Here is a 24,345-nt window from a genome sequence, read left to right on the forward strand (position 1 = left end):
CCCCTCCCCCTGTAGGGTGACGCTGACGGAAGGGAGCTATGAGCCTGCTCCTCCCCCTGCAGGGTGACACAGACAGAAGGGAGCTATGAGCCGGCCCCTCCCCCTGCAGGGTGACACAGACAGAAGGGAGCTATGAGCCTGCCCCTCCCCCTGCAGGGTGATGCTGACGGAAGGGCGCAATGACCCCCCCCCCCCCTCCCCCTGCAGGGTGACACCGACAGAAGGGAGCTATGAGCCGGCCCCTCCCCCTGCAGGGTGACACAGACAGAAGGGAGCTATGAGCCGGCCCCTCCCCCTGCAGGGTGACACAGACAGAAGGGAGCTATGAGCCCGCCCCTCCCCCTGCAGGGTGACACAGACAGAAGGGAGCTATGAGCCCGCCCTGCCATATAGGCTGATAGAAGGGAGCTATGAGCCTGCCCCTCCCCCTGCAGGGTGACGCAGGCAGAGCCGGCCCCTCCCCCTGCAGGGTGACCCAAGCTTAGTGGCAGCAAATGAATTGACACGATTATAGATGAACAGCTTGTGAGAGGAGTAATCACCACCCATCCCCCATATCGCTTCCCGTATAACATGGCGGAGACGGCGGTACAGAGAGGAGCAACCGTGTATGGAGGACGGCTGGCTATGGGCTCTGTGCGGGTAATGTACACATGATTGCCATGACAATATAAAATGTTCATACTTATTTTAATTTAAGTCCATTTGTTCCTAAACGTCTCTAAAATCAACAAAGAATACAAAAAGTGCTGCTGCAGCCACAATCTCTGCCCCGGACCTAGACCGCTACGGACTAGATGATACGGAGCTTCCAGGCTGTAGCGCTGTACAATCCGTAAGACACGGCGGTGTGGGAACTGTGCCGGTCCGTCCGCCACACCGCATACCACCCGGACATTCCCAAATACTTCTCATTATATTCATATCCATGATCCCAAGACACTGGATAATGTTGACATTATATACACTGCTTTGTACATAGACATTGGGGCAGGTGTTTATAAATCAGGATAATGGTACCAGCGGGTATATAACCTCATCACCCAACATATATAATACATGGCCGGATACAAAGTAGACACTACTATGTAAAGATGCACAGAGACACATGTAACATCCTGTACTGTACATAGGAATGCACAAACATGTTCCGTGTTCCCCACAATTTCTTCATGTTTTGCTGGAAATGGTCCCGTTCCAGTCTGTAGCCCAGGACATGTCTCCACCTTATCAGCCCTGGAGGAACACCATGGTGAGGAGACCTGGAGGAGGCAGAGGACACTATGAGATGCTGGCAATTATACTGATGCATGCAGCTTCCGTCATGTCACCTTAGACATTTCCCATAGAGGAGAACAGACCTTAGGGACATCGGGTCAGAGATATGGGGGGCCCTCTGCGGCCAGAAGGACCGAGAGAGAGGGGAGGTTCTGCAGCCAGAAGGATCAAGAGAGAGGGGAGGCTCTGCTGTCAGAAGGACCGAGAGACAGGAGAGGCTCTGCTGCCAGAAGTATCAAGAGGGGAGAGACTCTGCGGCCAAAGGGAGCGAGGGGAGGGGGGGGGGGGGAGACTCTGCAACCAGAGGAGGCAATAGAGGGGGCAGACTGCAGCCAGAGGGGGGAGAGGCTCTGCGGCCAGAAGGACCGAGAGACAGGAGAGGCTCTGCTGCCAGAAGGATCAAGAGGGGAGAGACTCTGCGGCCAAAGGGAGCGAGGGGGGGGGGGGAGGGGAGACTCCGCAACCAGAGGAGGCGATAGAGGGGGCAGACTGCGGCCAGAGGGGGGAGAGGCACTGCGGCCAGAAGGTGCGAGAGGGGGGAGACTCTGGCCAGAGGGGGGGAGACTGCGCTTATAAGTAGCGAGAGGGGAGAGAGTCGGCAGCCAGAAGAGGGGGAGGCTCTGCGGCCAGAAGGAGCGAGAGGGGGGAGAGGCTCTGCGGCCAGAAGGACCGAGAGACAGGAGAGGCTCTGCTGCCAGAAGGATCAAGAGGGGAGAGACTCTGCGGCCAAAGGGAGCGAGGGGGGGGGGGGAGGGGAGACTCCGCAACCAGAGGAGGCGATAGAGGGGGCAGACTGCGGCCAGAGGGGGGAGAGGCACTGCGGCCAGAAGGTGCGAGAGGGGGGAGACTCTGGCCAGAGGGGGGGAGACTGCGCTTATAAGTAGCGAGAGGGGAGAGAGTCGGCAGCCAGAAGAGGGGGAGGCTCTGCGGCCAGAAGGAGCGAGAGGGGGGAGAGGCTCTGCAGCCAGAAGTAGCGAGAGGGGAGAGGCTCTGCAGCCAGAAGTAGCGAGAGGGGAGAGACTGTGGCCAAAGGGAGCAAGGGGGGGGGGGGATACTCTGCAACCAGAGGAGGCGAGAGGGGGCAGACTGCGGCCAGAGGGGGGAGAAGCTCTGCGGCCAGAAGGTGCGAGAGGGGGGAGACTCTGTGGCTAGAGGGAGCGAGAGGGGGGAGACTGCGGCTAGAAGTAGCGAAAGGGGAGAGACTCTGCGGCCAGAGGGGGGAGAGGCTCTGCGGCCAGAAGGAGCGAGAGAGGGGGGGAGACTCCGGGGAAGTTGGGCCGGAGAGTGTGAGAGAAGGGAGACTGTGGATGTGTAACAGTGAGGAGTGTCATGAATGCCCAGCTGATGGCAGGTGCCACCCTATACCCTGCAGTTATAGACCGCAGCCACTGAGAGCACGCCACCATGTATGTCCCACCCTTACATGTAAGAATCATACCTAATACGTAAGCAGCAACCAGCTTCTGGACAACAGACACATGGAGGTTCTCATGTAGAAGGCTATGGGGGTCTCCGTGTAAAGGAAGCATAAGGACCACCAAGGAAGTCAGGCCCACCAGGACATAGAGGCTGAAGAGTCCGGCAGACAGGGGCCGTGGAATTCCTGCGTGGCGATACAAAGCACAGGTATAGGATGCCACCAGACCAGACGCTCCCTGTAGCCACCCTACGCGTTTCTCCTACCATGTGAGAACATGTGTGAGTGGGGCTGCCAGTGCGGCGTCTCGGACGGTCCTTTCTCACGTGGTTCTGGTTTGGTGGGATGTAGTGTGGCAGGGATGTCCTTCCTTCCTCCGGTAGCTCTTCCTCCACCTTCTTCCCATATCTCCACCCGGAACTTATCTGCGCTCCCGTAATGTCGTGCCCGGATATCACGGTGCCTGGTGACTCTGCAACAGGAAGGGAGAATGAGTTCCGACTCTCTGCAGGAGAAGACGGCTATACGGATACAGCCAGAAGCCTCACATGTCAATGCAGGAGTTTGGCTTGACCAGGCCTTCAGCATCCACCACCGTATAACGCAAGGGAGCCGTGGAGAGGACTAAGAGACCGAGAGAGAGAGAAACCTCAGTGGCCTCCACAGTCTGGATCTGCTACAGGACACACATTCATACAGCAACCTCACCTTTGTACCGCAGCACCTTAGGGAATGGGTTATACAGGGTAAGGACCTGCTTGTGGCTGGCCTGGTCATCGGCATAGAAGTCCAGGGACGGCGGAAAGACAAAGACCGGGATGGAGGAACGTGTGGCTGGTGGAGAGCTGGACTCCGCGTCCGTCCTCCAGTCATCTTCCTCCCGTCTTGCTGGTGCCCCTCTCAGCATGGCGGACTACGTGCGGTGGGCATCACAGGCACGTGCAGCGAGAGGCAGGCGTATCGCCACCAGCTGGAGGACAGCAGAGAAGAATAGAAAAGACAAACATAATGCTAAGCACGGTCAGGTGAGCACTGACTGCAATTCTCTCTGCCCGGTACTCCTGCCCTCATCCTGTCACTGACTGCAATTCTCTCTGCCCGGTACTCCTGCCCTCATCCCGTCACTGACTGCAATTCCCTCTGCCCGGTACTCCTGCCCCCATCCCGTCACTGACTGCAATTCTCTCTGCCTGGTACTCCTGCCCCTATCCCATCACTGACTGCAATTCTTTCTGCCCGGTACTCCTGCCCTCATCCTGGGCATGGACTGCAATTCTCTCTGCCCAGTACTCCTGCCCTCATCCCGTCACCGACTGCAATTCTCTCTGCCCGGTAATCCTGCCCCTATCCCATCACTGACTGCAATTCTCTCTGCCCGGTATTCCTGCCCTCATCCTGGGCACTGACTGCAATTCTCTCTGCCTGGTACTCCTGCCCTCATCCTGTACACTGACTGCAATTCTCTCTGCCCGGTACTCCTGCCCTCATCCTGGGCATGGACTGCAATTCTCTCTGCCCGGTACTCCTGCCCTCATCCCGTCACCGACTGCAATTCTCTCTGCCCGGTAATCCTGCCCCTATCCTGGGCACTGACTGCAATTCTCTCTGCCTGGTACTCCTGCCCTCATCCAGTCACTGACTGCAATTCTCTCTGCCCAGTACTCCTGCCCTCATCCTGTCACTGACTGTAATTATCTCTGCCCGGTACTCCTGCCCTCATCCTGGGCACTGACTGCAATTCTCTCTGCCCGGTACTCCTGCCCCCATCCTGTACACTGACTGCAATTCTCTATGCCCGGTACTCCTGCCCTCATCCTGCACACTGACTGTAATTCTCTATGCCCGGTACTCCTGCCCTCATCCTGGGTACTGCCACTGACTGCAATTCTCTCTGCCGGGTACTCCTGCCCTCATCCCTACACTGACTGCAATTCTCTCTGCCCGGTACTCCTGCCCCCATCCCGTCACTGACTGCAATTCTCTCTGCCCGGTACTCCTGCCCCCATCCCGTCACTGACTGCAATTCTCTCTGCCCGGTACTCCTGCCCTCATCCTGGGCATGGACTGCAATTCTCTCTGCCCGGTACTCCTGCCCTCATCCCGTCACCGACTGCAATTCTCTCTGCCCGGTAATCCTGCCCCTATCCCATCACTGACTGCAATTCTCTCTGCCCGGTACTCCTGCCCCCATCCCGTCACTGACTGCAATTCTCTCTGCCCGGTACTCCTGCCCCTATCCCATCACTGACTGCAATTCTTTCTACCCGGTACTCCTGCCCTCATCCTGGGCATGGACTGCAATTCTCTCTGCCCGGTACTCCTGCCCTCATCCCGTCACCGACTGCAATTCTCTCTGCCCGGTAATCCTGCCCTTATCCCATCACTGACTGCAATTCTCTCTGCCCGGTATTCCTGCCCTCATCCTGGGCACTGACTGCAATTCTCTCTGCCTGGTACTCCTGCCCTCATCCAGTCACTGACTGCAATTCTCTCTGCCCGGTACTCCTGCCCTCATCCTGTCACTGACTGCAATTCTCTCTGCCCGGTACTCCTGCCCCCATCTCGTCACTGACTGCAATTATCTCTGCCCGGTACTCCTGCCCCTATCCCATCACTGACTGCAATTCTTTCTGCCCGGTACTCCTGCCCTCATCCTGGGCATGGACTGCAATTCTCTCTGCCCGGTACTCCTGCCCTCATCCCGTCACCGACTGCAATTCTCTCTGCCCGGTAATCCTGCCCCTATCCCATCACTGACTGCAATTCTCTCTGCCCGGTATTCCTGCCCTCATCCTGGGCACTGACTGCAATTCTCTCTGCCTGGTACTCCTGCCCTCATCCAGTCACTGACTGCAATTCTCTCTGCCCGGTACTCCTGCCCTCATCCTGTCACTGACTGCAATTCTCTCTGCCCGGTACTCCTGCCCCCATCTTGTCACTGACTGCAATTATCTCTGCCCGGTATTCCTGCCCCTATCCCATCACTGACTGCAATTCTTTCTGCCCGGTACTCCTGCCCTCATCCTGGGCACTGACTGCAATTCTCTCTGGCCGGTACTCCTGCCCTCATCCTGGGGCCTGGGCACTGACTGCAATTCTCTCTGCCCGGTACTCCTGCCCCCATCCTGTACACTGACTGCAATTCTCTCTGCCCGGTACTCCTGCCCTCATCCTGGGCACTGACTGCAATTCTCTCTGCCCGGTACTCCTGCCCTCATCCCGTCACCGACTGCAATTCTCTCTGCCCGGTAATCCTGCCCCTATCCTGGGCACTGACTGCAATTCTCTCTGCCCGGTACTCCTGCCCTCATCCAGTCACTGACTGCAATTCTCTCTGCCCAGTACTCCTGCCCTCATCCTGTCACTGACTTTAATTATCTCTGCCCGGTACTCCTGCCCTCATCCTGGGCACTGACTGCAATTCTCTCTGCCCGGTACTCCTGCCCCCATCCTGTACACTGACTGCAATTCTCTATGCCCGGTACTCCTGCCCTCATCCTGGGCACTGACTGCAATTCTCTCTGCCCGATACTCCTGCCCCTCATCCTGGGCACTGACTGCAATTCTCTCTGCCCGGTACTCCTGCCCCCATCCTGTACACTGACTGCAATTCTCTCTGCCCGGTACTCCTGCCCCCATCCTGTACACTGACTGCAATTCTCTCTGCCCGGTACTCCTGCCCCTATCCCATCACTGACTGCAATTCTCTCTGCCCGGTATTCCTGCCCTCATCCTGGGCACTGACTGCAATTCTCTCTGCCCGGTACTCCTGCCCCCATCCTGTACACTGACTGCAATTCTCTATGCCCGGTACTCCTGCCCTCATCCTGCACACTGACTGTAATTCTCTATGCCCGGTACTCCTGCCCTCATCCTGGGCACTGCCACTGACTGCAATTCTCTCTGCCCGGTACTCCTGCCCTCATCTTGGGCACTGCCACTGACTGCAATTCTCTCTGCCCGGTACTCCTGCCCTCATCCTGTACACAGAGGTCTCCGCCCATCAACCCCATCCCGTTGCCATGGCGCCGGCTGTGGTTCCCCCAGTCCCTATGCAGGGCGCTATACACACGATGACGTCAGCAATATCAGGGGAACCCCGGATAACGGGACAGCCGCCGTTACCTGCAGCTTCCGCCATCACCGCCGCGGCTTCCTCATGTCTCCCACCGTCCGCCGCTCCCATTGGCCTCCACCTGCGTCCGTCAGCTCGTTGCTGGGAGACACTCTGACAGCCGGTAGATGTGGCTCGGCTCCGGCTCACTGATTGGCTGGGAGTCGGCCTATCGTGTCCAGATACTCGGACGTTGCTTGGCAACAAAGAGCCCCACCTATACAGTGCTGGACTTGTTGATCTGACACAGCAAGACGCGATCCTAGTCACGTGACTCACCACATTAGGGGGAGGCGCAACGTCTTATGGTGGCCATTTTCTCAGAGACCAAAATTTTGCAGGACGCATTCACGATTTCACGTGTCTAGTCTACAGCAAAATGGCTGCCGTGGTACAGAAAGTCACCTGCTCTTGAGTCACACTGCTAGGTACAGTTAACTGTAGTTAGAAGGAGTTTCCCTGCTCATTCCATAGAGCTGTGTGTTTGGAGTGTATACAGGTATAGGCCAGAGTCATAGTAGGGATGGACATCGGAATCCCACCATCAAATGATGCCTGGGCTTTTGCCATCGAATTCATACCCACTCCAACTGTACCGATTTAGCCGGTACACAGTACCATCTTTTAACGGTCTGGACCGGCTGAAACAAAGTGTACCGATTTTACTTTTTTTTTAGGCAAAGTTTTGGCTTGCTGAGGGACTCTGGGAGTTGTAGTTTACAACACCGCCAACTGAACCCCAGTGAGCATGGTGGAGCAGCTGGCCAGGACTACATCTCCTAGGGTGCATAGCAGGGGTATGTGGTGGGCCTGCCTCTCCCTGCTCAGGGTAGACTACAGCTGTGGGAAGACTACAAGCCCCATCAATGGAGCCAGTGACTGTAGATTGGCCCCGCCTCAGCTACACCTCAACCAGCCACTACAGCACAAGCGGTCATTGCTGCAGGGATCAAAGAACGGCTGCGTGACATCACCGGCGGGCGGACTGAAGTGCCACAGTAGGGAGAACCCTACCCGGCAGCGGGAACTAACAATGGCCAATGATTCTGACTGTTAGAGGTAGAGACAGCCAGCGCAGTCTTATCTATATTTTAAAATTGGGATACGCTAGTGCAGGGCTGGGCAACACCGGCCCTCCAGATGTTGATGAACTACACATCCCAGCATGCCTTGCATCAGTTTCAGCATGGCCACATAGCAAAATTAATGCAAAGCATCCTGGGATGTGTAGTTCACTAACATCTGGAGGGCCGGTGTTGCCCAGCCCTGCGCTAGTGGATAGTAAAAGGGTCATGACCACACCCCTTTTGCCCATGGCCACGCCCCTCTATCTATGGCTACACCCCCTGCACCGGGTTTTTGATTTTTTTTAAGTTGGAGATGTTGGAGGGTATGCGAATTCGATATGAAAAAAACTATTCAATTTTCTTGTGAACGCGCAAAATCTCTGCAGCATAGTCACCCAGGGATGGAACTGGGGTGTTTACCATTTGAGGGTGGCAAACCACGGAATACCGTCATCGGAATGACATTATCTGCTTAGGTGTAGAACCATATTAAGGCATTCTATTGGAAAGCAGGGCCGTCCACCCAGGTGCCTCCATTTCGCCAAAAATTTGCCAATTCCCAGAACCGAGTCTGGCACCAGGGGAGGGATGCCCAGCGCACGACTTTCCTTTGGATACAGCTACAGTTGGAATGAACCTGCCACCTATACAGAAGCCGCCATGCTTTGGGTTAAACCAGCATGCCTCCACTCACTTTGCTTGGCACCTTAGACACCTCTGGGGCAATATGTGACCTATATTCACACTACTCGTGAGGTGAATGTGTCCTCATGAGCCCACGCCATGGCTACCCTGAAGGACAGGCTTGGTTCTGAGTTTGGCTGGTGGTTAAGGCTTGGCCTAATAAAAGGTACATATGTGTTATTGCCCCAGGGTGGCCCCGGTGTGTAAACTTGTACTGTGCATCCTCTAGTGCCAGGTGGTTCAGTGGCGGTGTCCTGTAACCCCTGTCCCACCGCGCATGTCCTGTATCCCCTGTCCCACCACTGGTGCCCTGTATCCCCGCCGGTGCCCTGTATCCCCTGTCCCCCCGCCGGTGTCCTGTATCCCCTGTCCCACCGCCGGTGTCCTGTATCCCGTCCCCCCGCCCGTGTCCTGTATCCCCTGTCCCACCGCCGGTGTCCTGTATCCCCTGTCCCACCGCCCGTGTCCTGTATCCCCTGTCCCCCCGCCGGTGTCCTGTATCCCCTGTCCCACCGCCCGTGTCCTGTATCCCCTGTCCAACCGCCGGTGTCCTGTATCCCCTGTCCCACCGCCCGTGTCCTGTATCCCCTATCCCACCGCCCGTGTCCTGTATCCCCTGTCCCACCGCCCGTGTCCTGTATCCCCTGTCCCACCGCCGATGTCCTGTATACCCTGTCCCACCGCCGCCTGTATCCCCTGTCCCCCCACCAGTGTCCTGTATCCCCTGTCCCACCGCCAGTGTCCTGTATCCCCTGTCCCACCGCCCGTTTCCTGTATCCCCTGTCCCACCGCCGCCTGTATCCCCCTGTATCCCCTGTCCCACCGCCCGTGTCCTGTATCCCCTGTCCCACCGCCGCCTGTATCCCCCTGTATCCCCTGTCCCACCGCCCGTGTCCTGTATCCCCTGTCCCACCGCCCGTGTCCTGTATCCCCTGTCCCACCGCCACCTGTATCCCCTGTCCCTCCGCCACCTGTATCCCCTGTCCCACCGCCAGTGTCCTGTATCCCCTGTCCCACCGCCACCTGTATCCCCTGTCCCACCGCCACCTGTATCCCCTGTCCCCCCACCGGTGTCCTGTATCCCCTGTCCCACCGCCGGTGTCCTGTATCCCCTGTCCCACCACCCGTGTTCTGTATTCCCTGTCCCACCGCCCGTGTCCTGTATCCCCTGTTCCCCCGCCGGTGTCCTGTATCCCCTGTTCCCCCGCCGGTGTCCTGTATCCCCTGTCCCAACGCCGGTGTCCTGTATCCCCTGTCCCAACGCCGGTGTCCTGTATTCCCTGTCCCACCACCGGTGTCCTGTATCCCCTGTCCCCCCGCCGGTGTCCTGTATCCCCTGTTCCCCCGCCGGTGTCCTGTATCCCCTGTCCCAACGCCGGTGTCCTGTATCCCCTGTCCCAACGCCGGTGTCCTGTATTCCCTGTCCCACCGCCGGTGTCCTGTATCCCCTGTCCCCCCGCCGGTGTCCTGTATCCCCTGTCCCCCCGCCGGTGTCCTGTATCCCCTGTCCCCCCGCCCGTGTCCTGTATCCCCTGTTCCCCCGCCGGTGTCCTGTATCCCCTGTCCCAACGCCGGTGTCCTGTATCCCCTGTCCCACCGTTGGTGTCCTATATCCCCTGTCCCACCGCTGATGTCCTGTATCCCCTGCCCCAGCACCCTGCTTGTCAGTCGCTCAGTCACAAACTGGAGGCCAGGGGAAGAAACAGGAGCATTTTATTATTAAAACTGACAGATCAATTATATTCAACATCGTGGACAGTGATTGGGAGCAGACAGAGGAAGGAAATGGACGGAGTGTGTGTGTTGGTACAGCAGGTGGTGATACCCCAGCAGCGGAGGGCGCCACCCTGGCCGAATGCTCTGTTCCTGGGCTTCCCTGGTAATGTATGATTGCCAGCACCTGTGGTGACACCTTTCTTATCAATTACCCAGCTCCCCACAGGTGATGGCAATCGTACATTACCAGGAAAGTCCAGGAACAGAGCGTTTTCTCCCTCATGGAGAGGGTCAGGTAGGCAAGTATGAGTTGTCCTAGGAGAGAGTGTTGTAGCTAGGGCGGCCATGTTCCTGAGGACTAATAGTCACCATGAGTTGTCCTAGGAGAGAGCCCCTGTATTGTAGCTAGGGCGGCCATGTTCCTGAGGATTAATAATGACCATGAGTTGAGCTACATTTCAGGACTGAGTTTTGCTTTATATTTTATAAATGGGCCCCTGAAAGGTCTAGATGGCCTGGTGGTTCCTACGCCCTGATGTCTGGATGCAGCTCTGCTAGAAGGAAGAGTAGACGGGAAGGTCAGATATCACTGTGCACCGAGACCGACCGGTTATTAGCCTGATTCAGAGATGTACGTCATCAGCAGCTGCAGGTGTGTGCGTGGTAAATATGGGAAGATAAAGCACCCCAGCCCCCCCTGATATGTGTACAGACCACCAACACCGGCTTTACGTGTCCCAGCGACCGCAGACACAGACTCAATGCCAGTCACAGATTAGTGGTTTATGACGTTCTGAGAAGGCCTACATCACACAACATGGCGGGAGGAAGCGAGTCATTCTCAGTACCTATTGTATTCTATACGTAGGGACAGCTGCACAGTGCCACTTCTTCTATCCTGTATGCTGGGTGCAATTCTCAGTACCTATTGTATTCTATACGTAGGGGCAACTGCACAGTGCCACTTCTTCTATCCTGTATGCTGGGTGCAATTCTCAGTACCTATTGTATTCTATACGTAGGGACAGCTGCACAGTGCCACTTCTTCTATCCTGTATACTGGGTGTAATTCTCAGTACCTATTGTATTCTATAGGTAGGGACAGGTGCACAGTGCCACTTCTTCTATCCTGTATGCTGGGTGCAATTCTCAGTACCTATTGTATTCTATACATAGGGACAACTGCACAGTGCCACTCCTCTTGTCCTGTATACTGGGTGCAATTCTCAGTACCTATTGTATTCTATACGTAGGGACAACTGCAGTGCCACTTCTTCTATCCTGTATGCTGGGTGCAATTCTCAGTACCTATTGTATTCTATACGTAGGGACAGGTGCACAGTGCCACTTCTTCTATCCTGTATGCTGGGTGCAATTCTCAGTACCTATTGTATTCTGTACGTAGGGACAACTGCACAGTGCCACTCCTCTTGTCCTGTATACTGGGTGTAATTCTCAGTACCTATTGTATTCTATATGTAGGGACAACTGCACAGTGCCACTTCTTCTATCCTGTATGCTGGGTGCAATTCTCAGTACCTATTGTATTCTATACGTAGGGACAACTGCACAGTGCCACTCCTCTTGTCCTGTATGCTGGGTGCAATTCTCAGTACCTATTGTATTCTATACGTAGGGACAGGTGCACAGTGCCACTTCTTCTATCCTGTGTGCTGGGTGCAATTTTCATGACCTATTGTAGGGACAACTGCACAGTGCCACTCCTCTTGTCCGGTATACTGGGTGTAATTCTCAGTACCTACAAATGAAAAACCTGTGTCGCCGTGCAAGTTTCTGCAGTCACAGCTTTCTGGAGAGCCCAGAGAATTGGTACTGTGCAGTGTGGGGCCCAGCACCAGGATCAGGCCCATTGATTCTTGCTGGAGGGCCCAGAGAATTGGTACTGTGCAGTGTGGGGCCCAGCACCAGGATCAGGCCCATTGTTTCTTGCTGGAGGGCCCAGAGAATTGGTACTGTGCAGTGTGGGGCCCAGCACCAGAATCAGGCCCATTGTTTCTTGCTGGAGGGGAGCCCAGAGAGTTGGTACTGTGCAATGTGGGGCCCAGCACCAGAATCACGCCCATTGTTTCTTGCTGGAGGGCCCAGAGAATTGGTACTGTGCAGTGTGGGGCCCAGCACCAGAATCAGGCCCATTGTTTCTTGCTGGAGGACCCAGAGAATTGGTACTGTGCAATGTGGGGCCCAGCAGTCTGGGATATGGTGTCTATGGTAAGTATTGGGAAGAGGGGAAGAAGAAAGCAAGATGGCGGGAGAATTGGGCGGATGGACGGGGGACAAGGGTCTGGAATTGTGATCTACCCAGGAGAGTAAGACGATGGAGGATGGGAGATCTATTTCACATGGGATGTTGCTATGGGTAACCAATCTATTGCTTATTTATTTAGCACCTTCTAGAAGATAATAGATAGTATCTGATTGGTTGCCGATAGCAACAGGCCATGTGAAATAGAGGCAATAAACCCTGATGACGGGTGCTAGAACGAAGCACCATTACATCCTGTAAGGAAAGAAACAGGCTGAAAATATATCAGTTCCAAAGCATTCTCCACGGCGGCCATTTTACATTCAATTAAAGGCCACTAAGCCCTGAGGGGTCCACATACCCGGACAAGGGGTAAGATGACATTGCACCATGCTTGCCCACATACCCTCTCTGGCAGGCTGGCCAAGGTATTTGTCCAATAGCGGCTACTGCCCTCTGTGTCTGCTTAGTCACAGGAAGTCTGCTGTGCTCTGGGAAAATATTCCCCCACACGCCTTCAGGTGTAATAACTCTTGCATATAGTAAATGGTATTAGTAGCTCTCACTTACAATGGATATTAAGGTTTAGTGGTCCGTTTAATGCTATTGAGGCAATGTAGAATCTATGCGAGATAAAGAATGAGGCCGAAGCAAGTCTGGCACCATGACAACATGGCAGCCATAAGCAGTGCTAGCACCATAACAGCATGGCAGCCATTAACAGTCTTGGCACCATGACCACATAGCAGCCATTAGCAGTGCTGGCACCATGACCACATAGCAGCCAATAGCAGTGTTAGCACCATGACAACAAGGCGGCCTCTAGCAGTGCTGGCACCATGACGGCATGGCAGCCATTAGTAGTGCTGGCACCATGATGACGTGGTCACCACTAGCAGGGTTTCTTGGCGATGTTATTCAGAATTTGGTGCTGTTGAGCTCGGTAAGCAATAACAAAACTGTCTCCAAGGATTCTGCCTTGCCCATCGTCATTCACCTTCCCCATGAACAGATAGCTGGAACCTACAAACAAAGAGAACATACTCAGTGCTGAGAATCAGACCAGAGTACAGAGCGACACCCCAGGCAGGAAGGAGGAACTGCACAGGTTTCGAAGGGTGCAGGTTGCTAGAAAGAACACTACTTCTCTCATTCACATTCCACCTACTATCCATGCCATCTTCTCCTCCAGGCTTAGTTACATGTTGGGTACTCAATATCTTTCTTATAGGCATGCTCAGTGTCACTCTAGATTACCTTTCTTCAGGATGGGACATCTGGGACACTCGTTGACAATCTGGATTGTCTTCCCGACTTCTTGGATGTTAAGATCTCCAGCCTTGTACGTTTCGATAATGTTGACGCTGGCCAGCAAGGTGTTCTCCACTTCGCCTTTCACGAGAGTCTTTACTGTGCCGGTCACCACTTGAGAAAGGAGTAAAGACAAGTCAGCATGGTGTTGCAGGACAAAGAGGTTCTCCATTATGGTGCAGGTTATGTCCCACCAGAGTCCTACATAACCCTACTAATAGGAAACATTTTATAGGCCTGGAGATGGTCTTTAAGGGTTTGGGCATCACTACTCTACCCACAACAGGATTTTCTTCATATTATTTGTTTTACAAGATCTACACACTGATCCTATGAGAAAGACATTGGTCAAGATCTAACCATTCCAGCCATAGGTGGGCCAGAGGATTTAAGGTGTGGTGAGATCTAGTCATGGAAAGAGGATGGTTTCTGATGATGGATGATTGGTCAAACAATGAATCCAAAAGGAGAATCCTCTAAAAGACCAGCTGCCAATAACCCATTGACAACCTTAAAAACATGTTCATTTCATTACCGAAGTCATTGACACAGTAGTGACTTCCTAATGTTCCTGTCTTCCGGCACTTCTGTGGACACTTGACCGCTGATCCTATAATTGACAGGAAATTAAATCAACAAGACTCTAATCGTCAAAATCCTCAAACCCACTGTGAGCACATACTCGCCTGTCTCTCCGCCAACTGCTGCTGTTGTTGCTTTGAGTTTTGGTTTTGCTGCTTTCGTGGGTTTTGGTTTTGGTACTGAGGTGGTCTTGGCAATGGCCTTCTTGGTGGGTTTCGGTTTTGGGGTCGCCTTCTGGGTGGGCTTAGCAGTGGCCCTTGGAGTGGGCTTGGCTGTGGTTTTTGGAATGGGCTTGGGCTTCTGTGGTGCTTTTGTTGGACGGTTAGCAGTAGATACACTGCTTGTGGTGGGCTTTAGTTCTGGGAGATTCTGCTGCACCTCGGAGATGTCCTTCATTCGGTAGGTGGCCTCAAAGCCATCTGCTGTGACGCTGAGGTCAGACACAAACTGCACCAGCATCTCATTACCATTGGAATAGATGGTTCTTAAGAAAAAAAAGAATCCACAAGACAAAGGTAATCACATCACGGTAGAACCCCATATTAGATTTGATCATATGAAACGCCTCTCCCGCCATGTCTCTACTTCCAGAACACCCTCTCGGATCACATTTTTCTTCTAGGGCAATAAGCAATAATTATTATAATAATATAGGTCGTAAGTGTAACTGATGCGTCATAGCGCAGGAATAGAGACATCTCTCTACCACACGTACTTGGGTGGAGTATCTCCGCAGAACTTCCCGATCTGTTGGTTGTTGTCCGTCTGTCCTCCGTTAAACACGGCCAGGTAATCGTACCGGCAGTAACTGTCCTCCTCGATGTCAAACTTACCAAACGACAGCTCGATCACCTGAAAGAGACAGGACGCGGCGTCACCGCATGTACAGCACATGTCTAAACACGCCAACATTCCAATTCAGCGACACTTCCTCACCTGGTTTTTTGGGGCAACTATATGCCAGGAACAGCTCACACCACTCGGGTAATTTGTTTTTGGCCAGTTGGGACTCATCACGCTGCCCTGAGGCTTCTCTAACTTTCCTCCGCATAACAGATTATCTGCAACACATGAACACAAATCACTGCATGCCCACAGATGTCTGAACCCAAATTACACCCTGCAGGGGGGGGGGGGGGGGGGCAGACTCATAGCTTCCCTCTGTATGTTTCACCCTCTGGGATCAAGCCTTCTGCCGTTGTCTCACCATTGAGATGAGGGGCCCCTGCGCTGTACCAGGCCAGGAACCCCCTTCCTCCCGATCCTTCATCTGTCACCATCTCCAGCATCATTTCGGGGCCGGTTGACATGAGAGCACCTGGGCGGAATGTCCCACACAAGCGCGCCAGTCGCTGGGAGCTCTCGCTCTGCCCATTGTACACGTTGAGATAGTCATAGCGGCAGGTTGGGTCTGCCTCCATATCCAGCACACGGAAGGACAGTATCACTATATTATTCTCCGGGACCTGAGACAGAGACATGACATCGTTATTGCATCTCCCTGTCCTGGGCCGTATTCTCTGCTTTTGACGCTTGGACCCTCGCATTCCTCCGGCCTCCCTCCTGACTGCTTGTACCTGACTATACAGCACAGTATCAGTCTCATTTACTAATATGGGAGTGAGGGAGAACTCTTCAGAGTATGTCACTGGTATGGTGGCCATTTTGAAGTCAGCCATCTTGGATAATACTCTGATTTTTTATTTATTGGGAAGGTAGTCATGTGACATATCAAACACATATAGAATTTTTTAAGAATGACAATAGTGTTTTCCATTTTAATGTATACTTAATCATTTTTGAGCTTTAACTGATTTTTCTCCTGCATGGATTGACATTGATGACAATGGTAATAACACAAACAGAACGTGATTTCACCCAAATAGTCAGCCAGTTACCTTGATGTTCCAGACACATTTCTTATTGTGAGGATAATAATTAGGGAATCCCTCGCTGCCAATGTAGCCGGAATCCCCGATGATGTCTCCACCGCACAGAAACACGGGCCTAAAGGTGTATAATATGAAAATACAATGAGATCCAATGTTCACTAGGTCACAACATGTGTAGCCTGTAGTATGTACAGAATGTAGTTCCTTGTGCAAACAGCAGAGGGCAGACAACCAGACATGTTCATTGCTGTTAAAAATATGACAATCACTCCCTCATACCTCTGACTGTCTGTAAATACCCTGTTTGTTGTATCACTGTCTCCTATTGTAAAGCGCAACGGAATCTGATGCGCTATATAAGAAACTGTTAATAAATAATAGCGGGAGCAGCCATCCTTCCACTATAGCGGGAGCAGCCGCCCTTCCCCTATAGCGGGGGTACCCAGCCTTCCCCTATATTGTAGCAGCTGTCCTTCCCCTATAGCGGGAGCATCTGTCCGTTCCCTATATTAGAGCAGCCGTCCTTCCCCTATAGCGAGAGCAGCTATCCTTCCCCTATAGCGAGAGCAGCCATCCTTCCCCTATAGTGAGAGCAGCCATCCTTCCCCTATAGTGAGAGCAGCCATCCTTCCCCTATAGTGAGAGCAGCCGTCCTTCCCCTATAGCGAGAGCAGCCATTCGTCCCCTATTGTGAGAGCAGCCATCCTTCCCCTATAGCGGAGCAGCCATCCTTCCCCTATATTGGAGCAGCTGTCCTTCCCCTATAGCGGAGCAGCCATCCTTCACCTATAGTGAGAGCAGCCATCCTTCCCCTATAGTGAGCAGCCATCCTTCCCCTATAGTGAGAGCAGCCATCCTTCCCCTATAGTGAGAGCAGCCATCCTTCCCCTATAGCGGAGCAGCCATCCTTCTCCTATAGTGAGAGCAGCCATCCTTCACCTATAGTGAGAGCAGCCATCCTTCCCCTATAGCGGAGCAGCCATCCTTCCCCTATAGCGGAGCAGCCATCCTTCCCCTATAGCGGAGCAGCCATCCTTCCCCTATAGCAGGAGCATCTGTCCTTCCCCTATTGTGAGAGCAGCCATCCTTCCCCTATAGCGGAGCAGCCATCCTTCCCCTATAGTGAGAGCAGCCATCCTTCCCCTATAGCGGAGCAGCCATCCTTCCCCTATAGCGGAGCAGCCATCCTTCCCCTATAGTGAGAGCAGCCATCCTTCCCCTATAGCGGAGCAGCCATCCTTCCCCTATAGTGAGAGCAGCCATCCTTCTCCTATAGTGAGAGCAGCCATCCTTCCCCTATAGCGGAGCAGCCATCCTTCCCCTATAGTGAGAGCAGCCATCCTTCTCCTATAGTGAGAGCAGCCATCCTTCTCCTATAGTGAGAGCAGCCATCCTTCTCCTATAGCGGAGCAGCCATCCTTCCCCTATAGCGGAGCAGCCATCCTTCCCCTATAGCGGAGCAGTCATCCTTCCCCTATAGCAGGAGCATCTGTCCTTCCCCTATTGTGAGAGCAGCCATCCTTCTCCTATAGTGAGAGCAGCCATCCTTCCCCTATAGCGGAGCAGCCATCCTTCCCCTATAGTGAGAGCAGCCATCCTTCCCCTATAGTGGAGCAGCCATCCTTCCCCTATAGTGAGAGCAGCCATCCTTCCCCTATAGTGGAGCAGCCATCCTTCCCCTATAGCGGAGCAGTCATCCTTCCCCTATAGCAGGAGCATCTGTCCTTCCCCTATTGTGAGAGCAGCCATCCTTCTCCTATAGTGAGAGCAGCCATCCTTCCCCTATAGCGGAGCAGCCATCCTTCCCCTATTGTGAGAGCAGCCGTCCTTCCCCTATAGTGAGAGCAGCCATCCTTCCCCTATAGTGAGAGCAGCCATCCTTCCCCTATAGTGAGAGCAGCCATCCTTCCCCTATAGTGAGAGCAGCCATCCTTCCCCTATAGTGAGAGCAGCCATCCTTCCCCTATAGTGAGCAGCCATCCTTCCCCTATAGCAGAGCAGCTGTCCTTCCCCTATAGTGAGAGCAGCCATCCTTCCCCTATAGTGAGAGCAGCCGTCCTTCCCCTATAACGGAGCAGCCATCCTTCCCCTATAGCGGAGCAGCCATCCTTCCCCTATAGTGAGAGCAGCTGTACTTCCCCTATAGTAATAGCAGCCATCCTTCCCCTATAGTGAGAGCAGCCGTCCTTCCCCTATAGCGAGAGCAGCCGGCCTTCCCCTATAGCGGAGCAGCCGTCCTTCCCCTATAGCGGGGGCAGCCATCCTTCCCCTATAGCAGGAACAGTCGTCCTTCCCCTATAGCAGGAGCATCTGTCCTTCCCCTATAGGGAGAGCAGCCATCCTTTCCCTATAGTGAGAGTAGCCATCCTTCCCCTATAGCGGAGCAGCTGTCCTTCCCCTATAGTGAGAGCAGCCATACTTCCCCTATAGCGGAGCAGCCATCTTTACCCTATAGCGGAGCAGCCGTCCTTCCCCTATAGTGAGAGCAGCCGTCCTTCCCCTATAGTGAGAACAGCCGTCCTTCCCCTATAGTGAGAGCAGCCATCCTTCCCCTATAGTAAGAGCAGCCGTCATTCACCTATAGTGGAGCAGCCATCTTTCCCCTATAGTGAGTGCAGCCGTCATTCACCTATAGCGGAGCAGTCATCCTTCCCCTATAGCGGAGCAGTCATCCTTCCCCTATAGTGAGAGCAGCCATCATTCCCCTATAGTGGAGCAGCCATCCTTCCCCTATAGTGAGAGCAGCCTTCCTTCACCTATAGCGGAGCAGCCATCCTTCCCTATAGTGAGAGCAGCCATCCTTCCCCTATAGCGGAGCAGCCATCCTTCCCCTATAGCGGGAGCAGCCGTCCTTCCCCTATAGCAGGAGCAGCTGTCCTTCCCCTATAGGGAGAGCAGCCATCCTTTTCCTATAGTGGGAGCAGCCATCCTTCCCCTATAGCGGGAGCGTCTCTCCTTCCCCTATAGCAGGAGCAGCCATCCTTCCCCTATAGCGGGAGCAACCATCCTTCCCCTATAGCGAGGGTACCCATCCTTACCCTATAGTGGGAGCAGCCATCCTTCTCCTATAACGGGGTCAGCCATCCTTCCCTTATAGCGGGAGCAGCTGTCCTTCCCCTATAGCAGGTACCATCCTTCCCCTATAGCAGGAGAATACATAATTCCTCCTGTAACAGGAGCAGTCATCCTTCCCCTATAGCGGGAGCATCTGTCCTTCCCCTATAGCAGGAGAAGCCATCCTTTCCCTATAATGGTAGCAGCCATCCTTCCCCTATAGTGGGTACCATCCTTCCCCAATTTCAGAGCAGCCGTCCTTCCCCTATAGTGGGAGCGGCTGTCATTCCCCTATAGCGGGAGGGGCTGTCCTTCCCCTACAGTGGGAGCAGCCGCCCTTCCCCTATAGCAGGAGCAGCTATCCTTCCCCTATAGCGGGATCAGCCATCCTTCCCCTATAGCGGGAGCCGCCCTTCCCCTATAGTGGGGTTACCCATCCTTCCCCTATATCGGGGGTACCCATCCTTCCCCTATATCGCGGGTACCCACCCTTCCCCTATATCGGGGCTACCCATCCTTCCCCTATATCGGGGGTACCCATCCTTCCCCTATATCAGGGGTACCCATCCTTCCCTTATATCAGGGGTACCCATCCTTCCCCTATATCGGGGGTACCCATCCTTCCCTTATATCAGGGGTACCCATCCTTCCCCTATATCGGGGGTACCCACCCTTCCCCTATATCGCGATACCAACCCTTCCCCTATATCGGGGCTACCCATCCTTCCCCTATATCGGGGGTACCCATCCTTCCCCTATATCGGGGGTACCCATCCTTCCCCTATATCGGGGGTACCCATCCTTCCCCTATAGCGGGAGCAGGCAGGGACAGGGGCTCAGAGAGACAGAGAGTAACAACAGCTACAGACGCTGACTGACGGTTGACTCCGGGTCTGCTGGTTTTACAGAACCCTGTCATTACGTTATATATAGCTGCGGGGAGCGGGAGGGGAGCGGGGGTGCTGGGGTCTGACAATGGGGCTTAATGACATCACGCTCAAGCCCCCCCCCCCCCAACCCTGATATCACCATTGTAAACTGCGATCCTAATAGTGGGATGTATCACCACTGACATGCAGGGACCGGACTCCGAAAGGTGCTCATTCCTGCAATGCGCTGAGTTGGGGAAGGGGGGGGGGGGGTGTGTGAGTCTGCAGATGCGCAGTTAGTGGTGACCCCTGCCGACCCCGCTGACCGCACTGCATCGGCAGCAGTGCCGTGTGTAGCCCATAGTCTACAATGGGTTATCGCCATCTCAGAATGGCGGTAGCCCAGGCATGCGATGTGCTCAGCCAGAAGCCGGGGGGGGGGGGGGTTCTACGCATGCGCTGATCAGTGCAATCAGGAGCCCATAGGCTACAATGGGCTATTGCCACCTCAGAATGCCGGTATCCTGGGTATGCATCCCCCATACAAACGTATGGGGAGGCGGCCGGCGGCAGTACAGGAGGGATCTCAGCAGGGATCGGAGATTCCGGAGATCAGGATACATCATAGAAACCTATGGGGAGGCGGCCGGCGGCGGTACAGGAGGGATCTCAGCAGGGATCGGAGATTCCGGAGATCAGGATACATTATAGAAACCTATGGGGAGGCGGCCGGCGGCGGTACAGGAGGGATCTCAGCAGGGATCGGAGATCAGGATAAATCATAGAAACCTATGGGGAGGCGGCCGGCGGCGGTACAGGAGGGATCTCAGCAGGGATCGGAGATTCCAGAGATCAGGATACATCATAGAAACCTATAGGGAGGCGGCCAGCGGTGGTACAGGAGGGATCTCAGCAGGGATCGGAGATTCCGGAGATCAGGATACATCATCGAAACCTATGGGGGAGGCGGCCGGCGGCAGTACAGGAGGGATCTCAGCAGGGATCGGAGATTCCAGAGATCAGGATACATCATAGAAACCTATGGGGAGGCGGCCAGCGGTGGTACAGGAGGGATCTCAGCAGGGATCGGAGATTCCGGAGATCAGGATACATCATCGAAACCTATGGGGGAGGCGGCCGGCGGCGGTACAGGAGGGATCTCAGCAGGGATCGGAGATTCCAGAGATCAGGATACATCATAGAAACCTATGGGGGGAGCGGATGGAGGTGGTACAGGAGGGACCGCAGCAAAAATCGGAGATCAGGATACATCATAGAAACCTATGGGGGATGCGGTTGGAGGTGGTGGTACAGGAGGGATCGCAGCAGGGATCAGAGATTCCGGAGAACAGGATACATCATAGAAACCTATGGGGAGGCGGCCGGCGGCGGTACAGGAGGGATCTCAGCAGGAATTGGATATTCTGGAAATTAGGATACATCATAGAAACCTATGGGGAGGCGGCCGGCGGCGGTACAGGAGGGATCTCAGCAGGGATCGGAGATTCCGGAGATCAGGATACATTATAGAAACCTATGGGGAGGCGGCCGGCGGCGGTACAGGAGGGATCTCAGCAGGGATCGGAGATTCCGGAGATCAGGATAAATCATAGAAACCTATGGGGAGGCGGCCGGCGGCGGTACAGGAGGGATCTCAGCAGGGATCGGAGATTCCAGAGATCAGGATACATCATAGAAACCTATGGGGAGGCGGCCAGCGGTGGTACAGGAGGGATCTCAGCAGGTGTAGGAGATTCCGGAGATCAGGATACATCATAGAAACCTATGGGGAGGCGGCCGGCGGCAGTACAGGAGGGATCTCAGCAGGGATCGGAGATTCCGGAGATCAGGATACATCATCGAAACCTATGGGGAAGGCGGCCGGCGGCGGTACAGGAGGGATCTCAGCAGGGATCGGAGATTCTGGAAATTAGGATACATCATAGAAACCTATGGGGAGGCGGCCGGCGGCGGTACAGGAGGGATCTCAGCAGGGATCGGAGATTCCGGAGATCAGGATACATTATAGAAACCTATGGGGAGGCGGCCGGCGGCGGTACAGGAGGGATCTCAGCAGGGATCGGAGATTCTGGAGATCAGGATAAATCATAGAAACCTATGGGGAGGCGGCCGGCGGCGGTACAGGAGGGATCTCAGCAGGGATCGGAGATTCCAGAGATCAGGATACATCATAGAAACCTATGGGGAGGCGGCCAGCGGTGGTACAGGAGGGATCTCAGCAGGTGTAGGAGATTCCGGAGATCAGGATACATCATAGAAACCTATGGGGAGGCGGCCGGCGGCAGTACAGGAGGGATCTCAGCAGGGATCGGAGATTCCGGAGATCAGGATACATCATCGAAACCTATGGGGGAGGCGGCCGGCGGCGGTACAGGAGGGATCTCAGCAGGGATCGGAGATTCCAGAGATCAGGATACATCATAGAAACCTATGGGGAGGCGGCCGGCGGCGGTACAGGAGGGATCTCAGCAGGGATCGGAGATTCCAGAGATCAGGATACATCATAGAAACCTATGGGGGGAGCGGATGGAGGTGGTACAGGAGGGACCGCAGCAAAAATCGGAGATCAGGATACATCATAGAAACCTATGGGGGATGCGGTTGGAGGTGGTGGTACAGGAGGGATCGCACACACACATAGGTACATTCCTGCCGGGAGGCCTGACACGAGGTGCCACAGCTTCACACGTCCTGCAGAGTAATGGCAGCGGGCACAGTGCCCACTGTATCCTGCCACTCACTGTACACACACACATAGGTACATTCCTGCCGGGAGACCTGACACGAGGTGCCACAGCTACACACGTCCTGCAGAGTAATGGCAGCAGGCACCGTGCCCACTGTATCCTGCCACTCACTGTACATACACACATAGGTAAATTCCTGCCGGGAGGCCTGACACGAGGTGCCACAGCTACACACGTCCTGCAGAGTAATGGCAGCGGGCACCGTGCCCACTGTATCCTGCCACTCACTGTACATACACACATAGGTAAATTCCTGCCGGGAGGCCTGACACGAGGTGCCACAGCTACACACGTCCGGCAGCGTAATGGCAGCGGGCACCGTGCCCACTGTATCCTGCCACTCACTGTACACACACATAGGTACATTCCTGCCGGGAGGCCTGACACGAGGTGCCACAGCTTCACATGTCCTGCAGAGTAATGGCAGCGGGCACCGTGCCCACTGTATCCTGCCACTCACTGTACACACACATAGGTACATTCCTGGATTTCCTGCTTATACAGTTAGGCCATTAAGCCTCTCAGACCCTGTATACAGAGAGTCCTGTGTGTGCGCCTACACAGCGTGGCCTTTATACAGACGCCAAGTCAGCACACAGCCTGTATTGAGGCACGCCGGTCACCTCTCCTAATCCTGCCTCACTACCCACATCCTAACCCAGGAATCCCCCCAGCAGCTGCCATGGGGGGGGGGACAGTAAGGTTCTGGCCTGCAGCATGCCGCAGCGTGGGTCATAGTATCATGCAGGAACACGTACAGGAGACAAGATGTTTCCATTGTGCAGGTGCACCAAACATTTACACGTCCTTTCCCACAGCACCCTCCCATTTACAGGACAAGTTCACAGATGTGCGGATTCAGCTACAGGACAGGACCCAGAGGCGGATTGGCTGACCTGCAGCATGTACCCCCCACATACCTCCCAACTTTTGAAGCTCTGCAGGCGGGATGATGCTCCTGCGCGCCGGAGGCGCGTTGAAATTTTGGGGGGGCGTGACCTAAGTTGGGGGCATGGCCTATACTCACGGCTCTTCCGCGAGGCCACGCCCCCATTTTGCCGCTATGGGGGCATGACCCAGAGGCTTTGTGAGCCTCTAGCCATGCCCCCAGTCTCCTGGCTGCGGGAATAGACGCTGTGCGCATGCGCACAGCGTTTATTCCCCGCTGCTTAGCAGCTGACAGGGGGGACTCCCAACAGCCCCCCCACACCGCGGGACACTGCCGCCTGCGGGTGGGACATCGAGACAGGCCCTGACAATCGGGACTGTCCCGATAAAATCGGGACTGTTGGGAGGTATGCCCCCAACCACTGGCTCGCCCACACCCACT

General features: G+C 54.7%; 2 protein-coding genes across 4 annotated transcripts in view; both read right to left on the reverse strand.

Annotated features, from left to right (window-relative positions):
• Positions 1-673: 673 nt before the first annotated feature.
• Positions 674-6,972, reverse strand: MOSPD3 (motile sperm domain containing 3). The gene is made up of 6 exons (XM_083185795.1): positions 6,821-6,972; positions 3,404-3,665; positions 3,244-3,319; positions 2,962-3,167; positions 2,717-2,881; positions 674-1,262 (listed from the first exon to the last, which is right to left on the reverse strand). The coding sequence occupies exons 2-6, from the start codon at positions 3,600-3,602 to the stop codon at positions 1,231-1,233; spliced, it is 678 nt and encodes a 225-aa protein (XP_083041921.1). The 5' UTR covers positions 3,603-3,665; positions 6,821-6,972; the 3' UTR covers positions 674-1,230.
• A 3,284-nt stretch (positions 6,973-10,256) lies between these two features.
• The window catches only part of PCOLCE (procollagen C-endopeptidase enhancer), a 35,838-nt gene continuing 21,749 nt past the window's right edge, over positions 10,257-24,345 (reverse strand). Inside the window, exons 2-10 of one of the 3 annotated variants that reach the window (XR_014473680.1) lie at positions 16,331-16,439; positions 15,640-15,898; positions 15,369-15,493; positions 15,148-15,284; positions 14,537-14,916; positions 14,386-14,460; positions 13,797-13,964; positions 12,036-13,562; positions 10,257-11,738 (exon numbers count right to left, since the gene is read on the reverse strand). Coding sequence is in view for 1 of the 3 variants with exons in the window: in XM_083185790.1 (XP_083041916.1) it covers positions 13,432-13,562; positions 13,797-13,964; positions 14,386-14,460; positions 14,537-14,916; positions 15,148-15,284; positions 15,369-15,493; positions 15,640-15,898; positions 16,331-16,439 (1,384 nt within the window). In the remaining 2 variants the exon portion in view is untranslated. Of the gene's footprint in view, positions 13,563-13,796; positions 13,965-14,385; positions 14,461-14,536; positions 14,917-15,147; positions 15,285-15,368; positions 15,494-15,639; positions 15,899-16,330; positions 16,440-24,345 lie in introns of all 3 variants that reach the window. The other 2 variants (XR_014473679.1, XM_083185790.1) reach the window with 2 other exon arrangements.

The sequence above is a fragment of the Crinia signifera genome, chromosome 4 (genome assembly GCF_055691185.1).
Source record: "Crinia signifera chromosome 4, ASM5569118v1, whole genome shotgun sequence".
Taxonomy (NCBI): Eukaryota; Metazoa; Chordata; class Amphibia; order Anura; family Myobatrachidae; genus Crinia; species Crinia signifera.

Excerpts from the sequence above, each read along its gene's own strand:
- MOSPD3 (XM_083185795.1), bottom strand. The coding sequence starts at position 3,602 with ATGCTGAGAGGGGCACCAGCAAGACGGGAGGAAGATGACTGGAGGACG. Across the intron at positions 3,320-3,403 it reads TAAGGTGCTGCGGTACAAAG|TCCTCTCCACGGCTCCCTTG; the intron begins GTGAGGTTGCTG and ends TCGGTCTCTTAG. Across the intron at positions 3,168-3,243 it reads CCAAACTCCTGCATTGACAT|AGTCACCAGGCACCGTGATA; the intron begins GTGAGGCTTCTG and ends TTCCTGTTGCAG.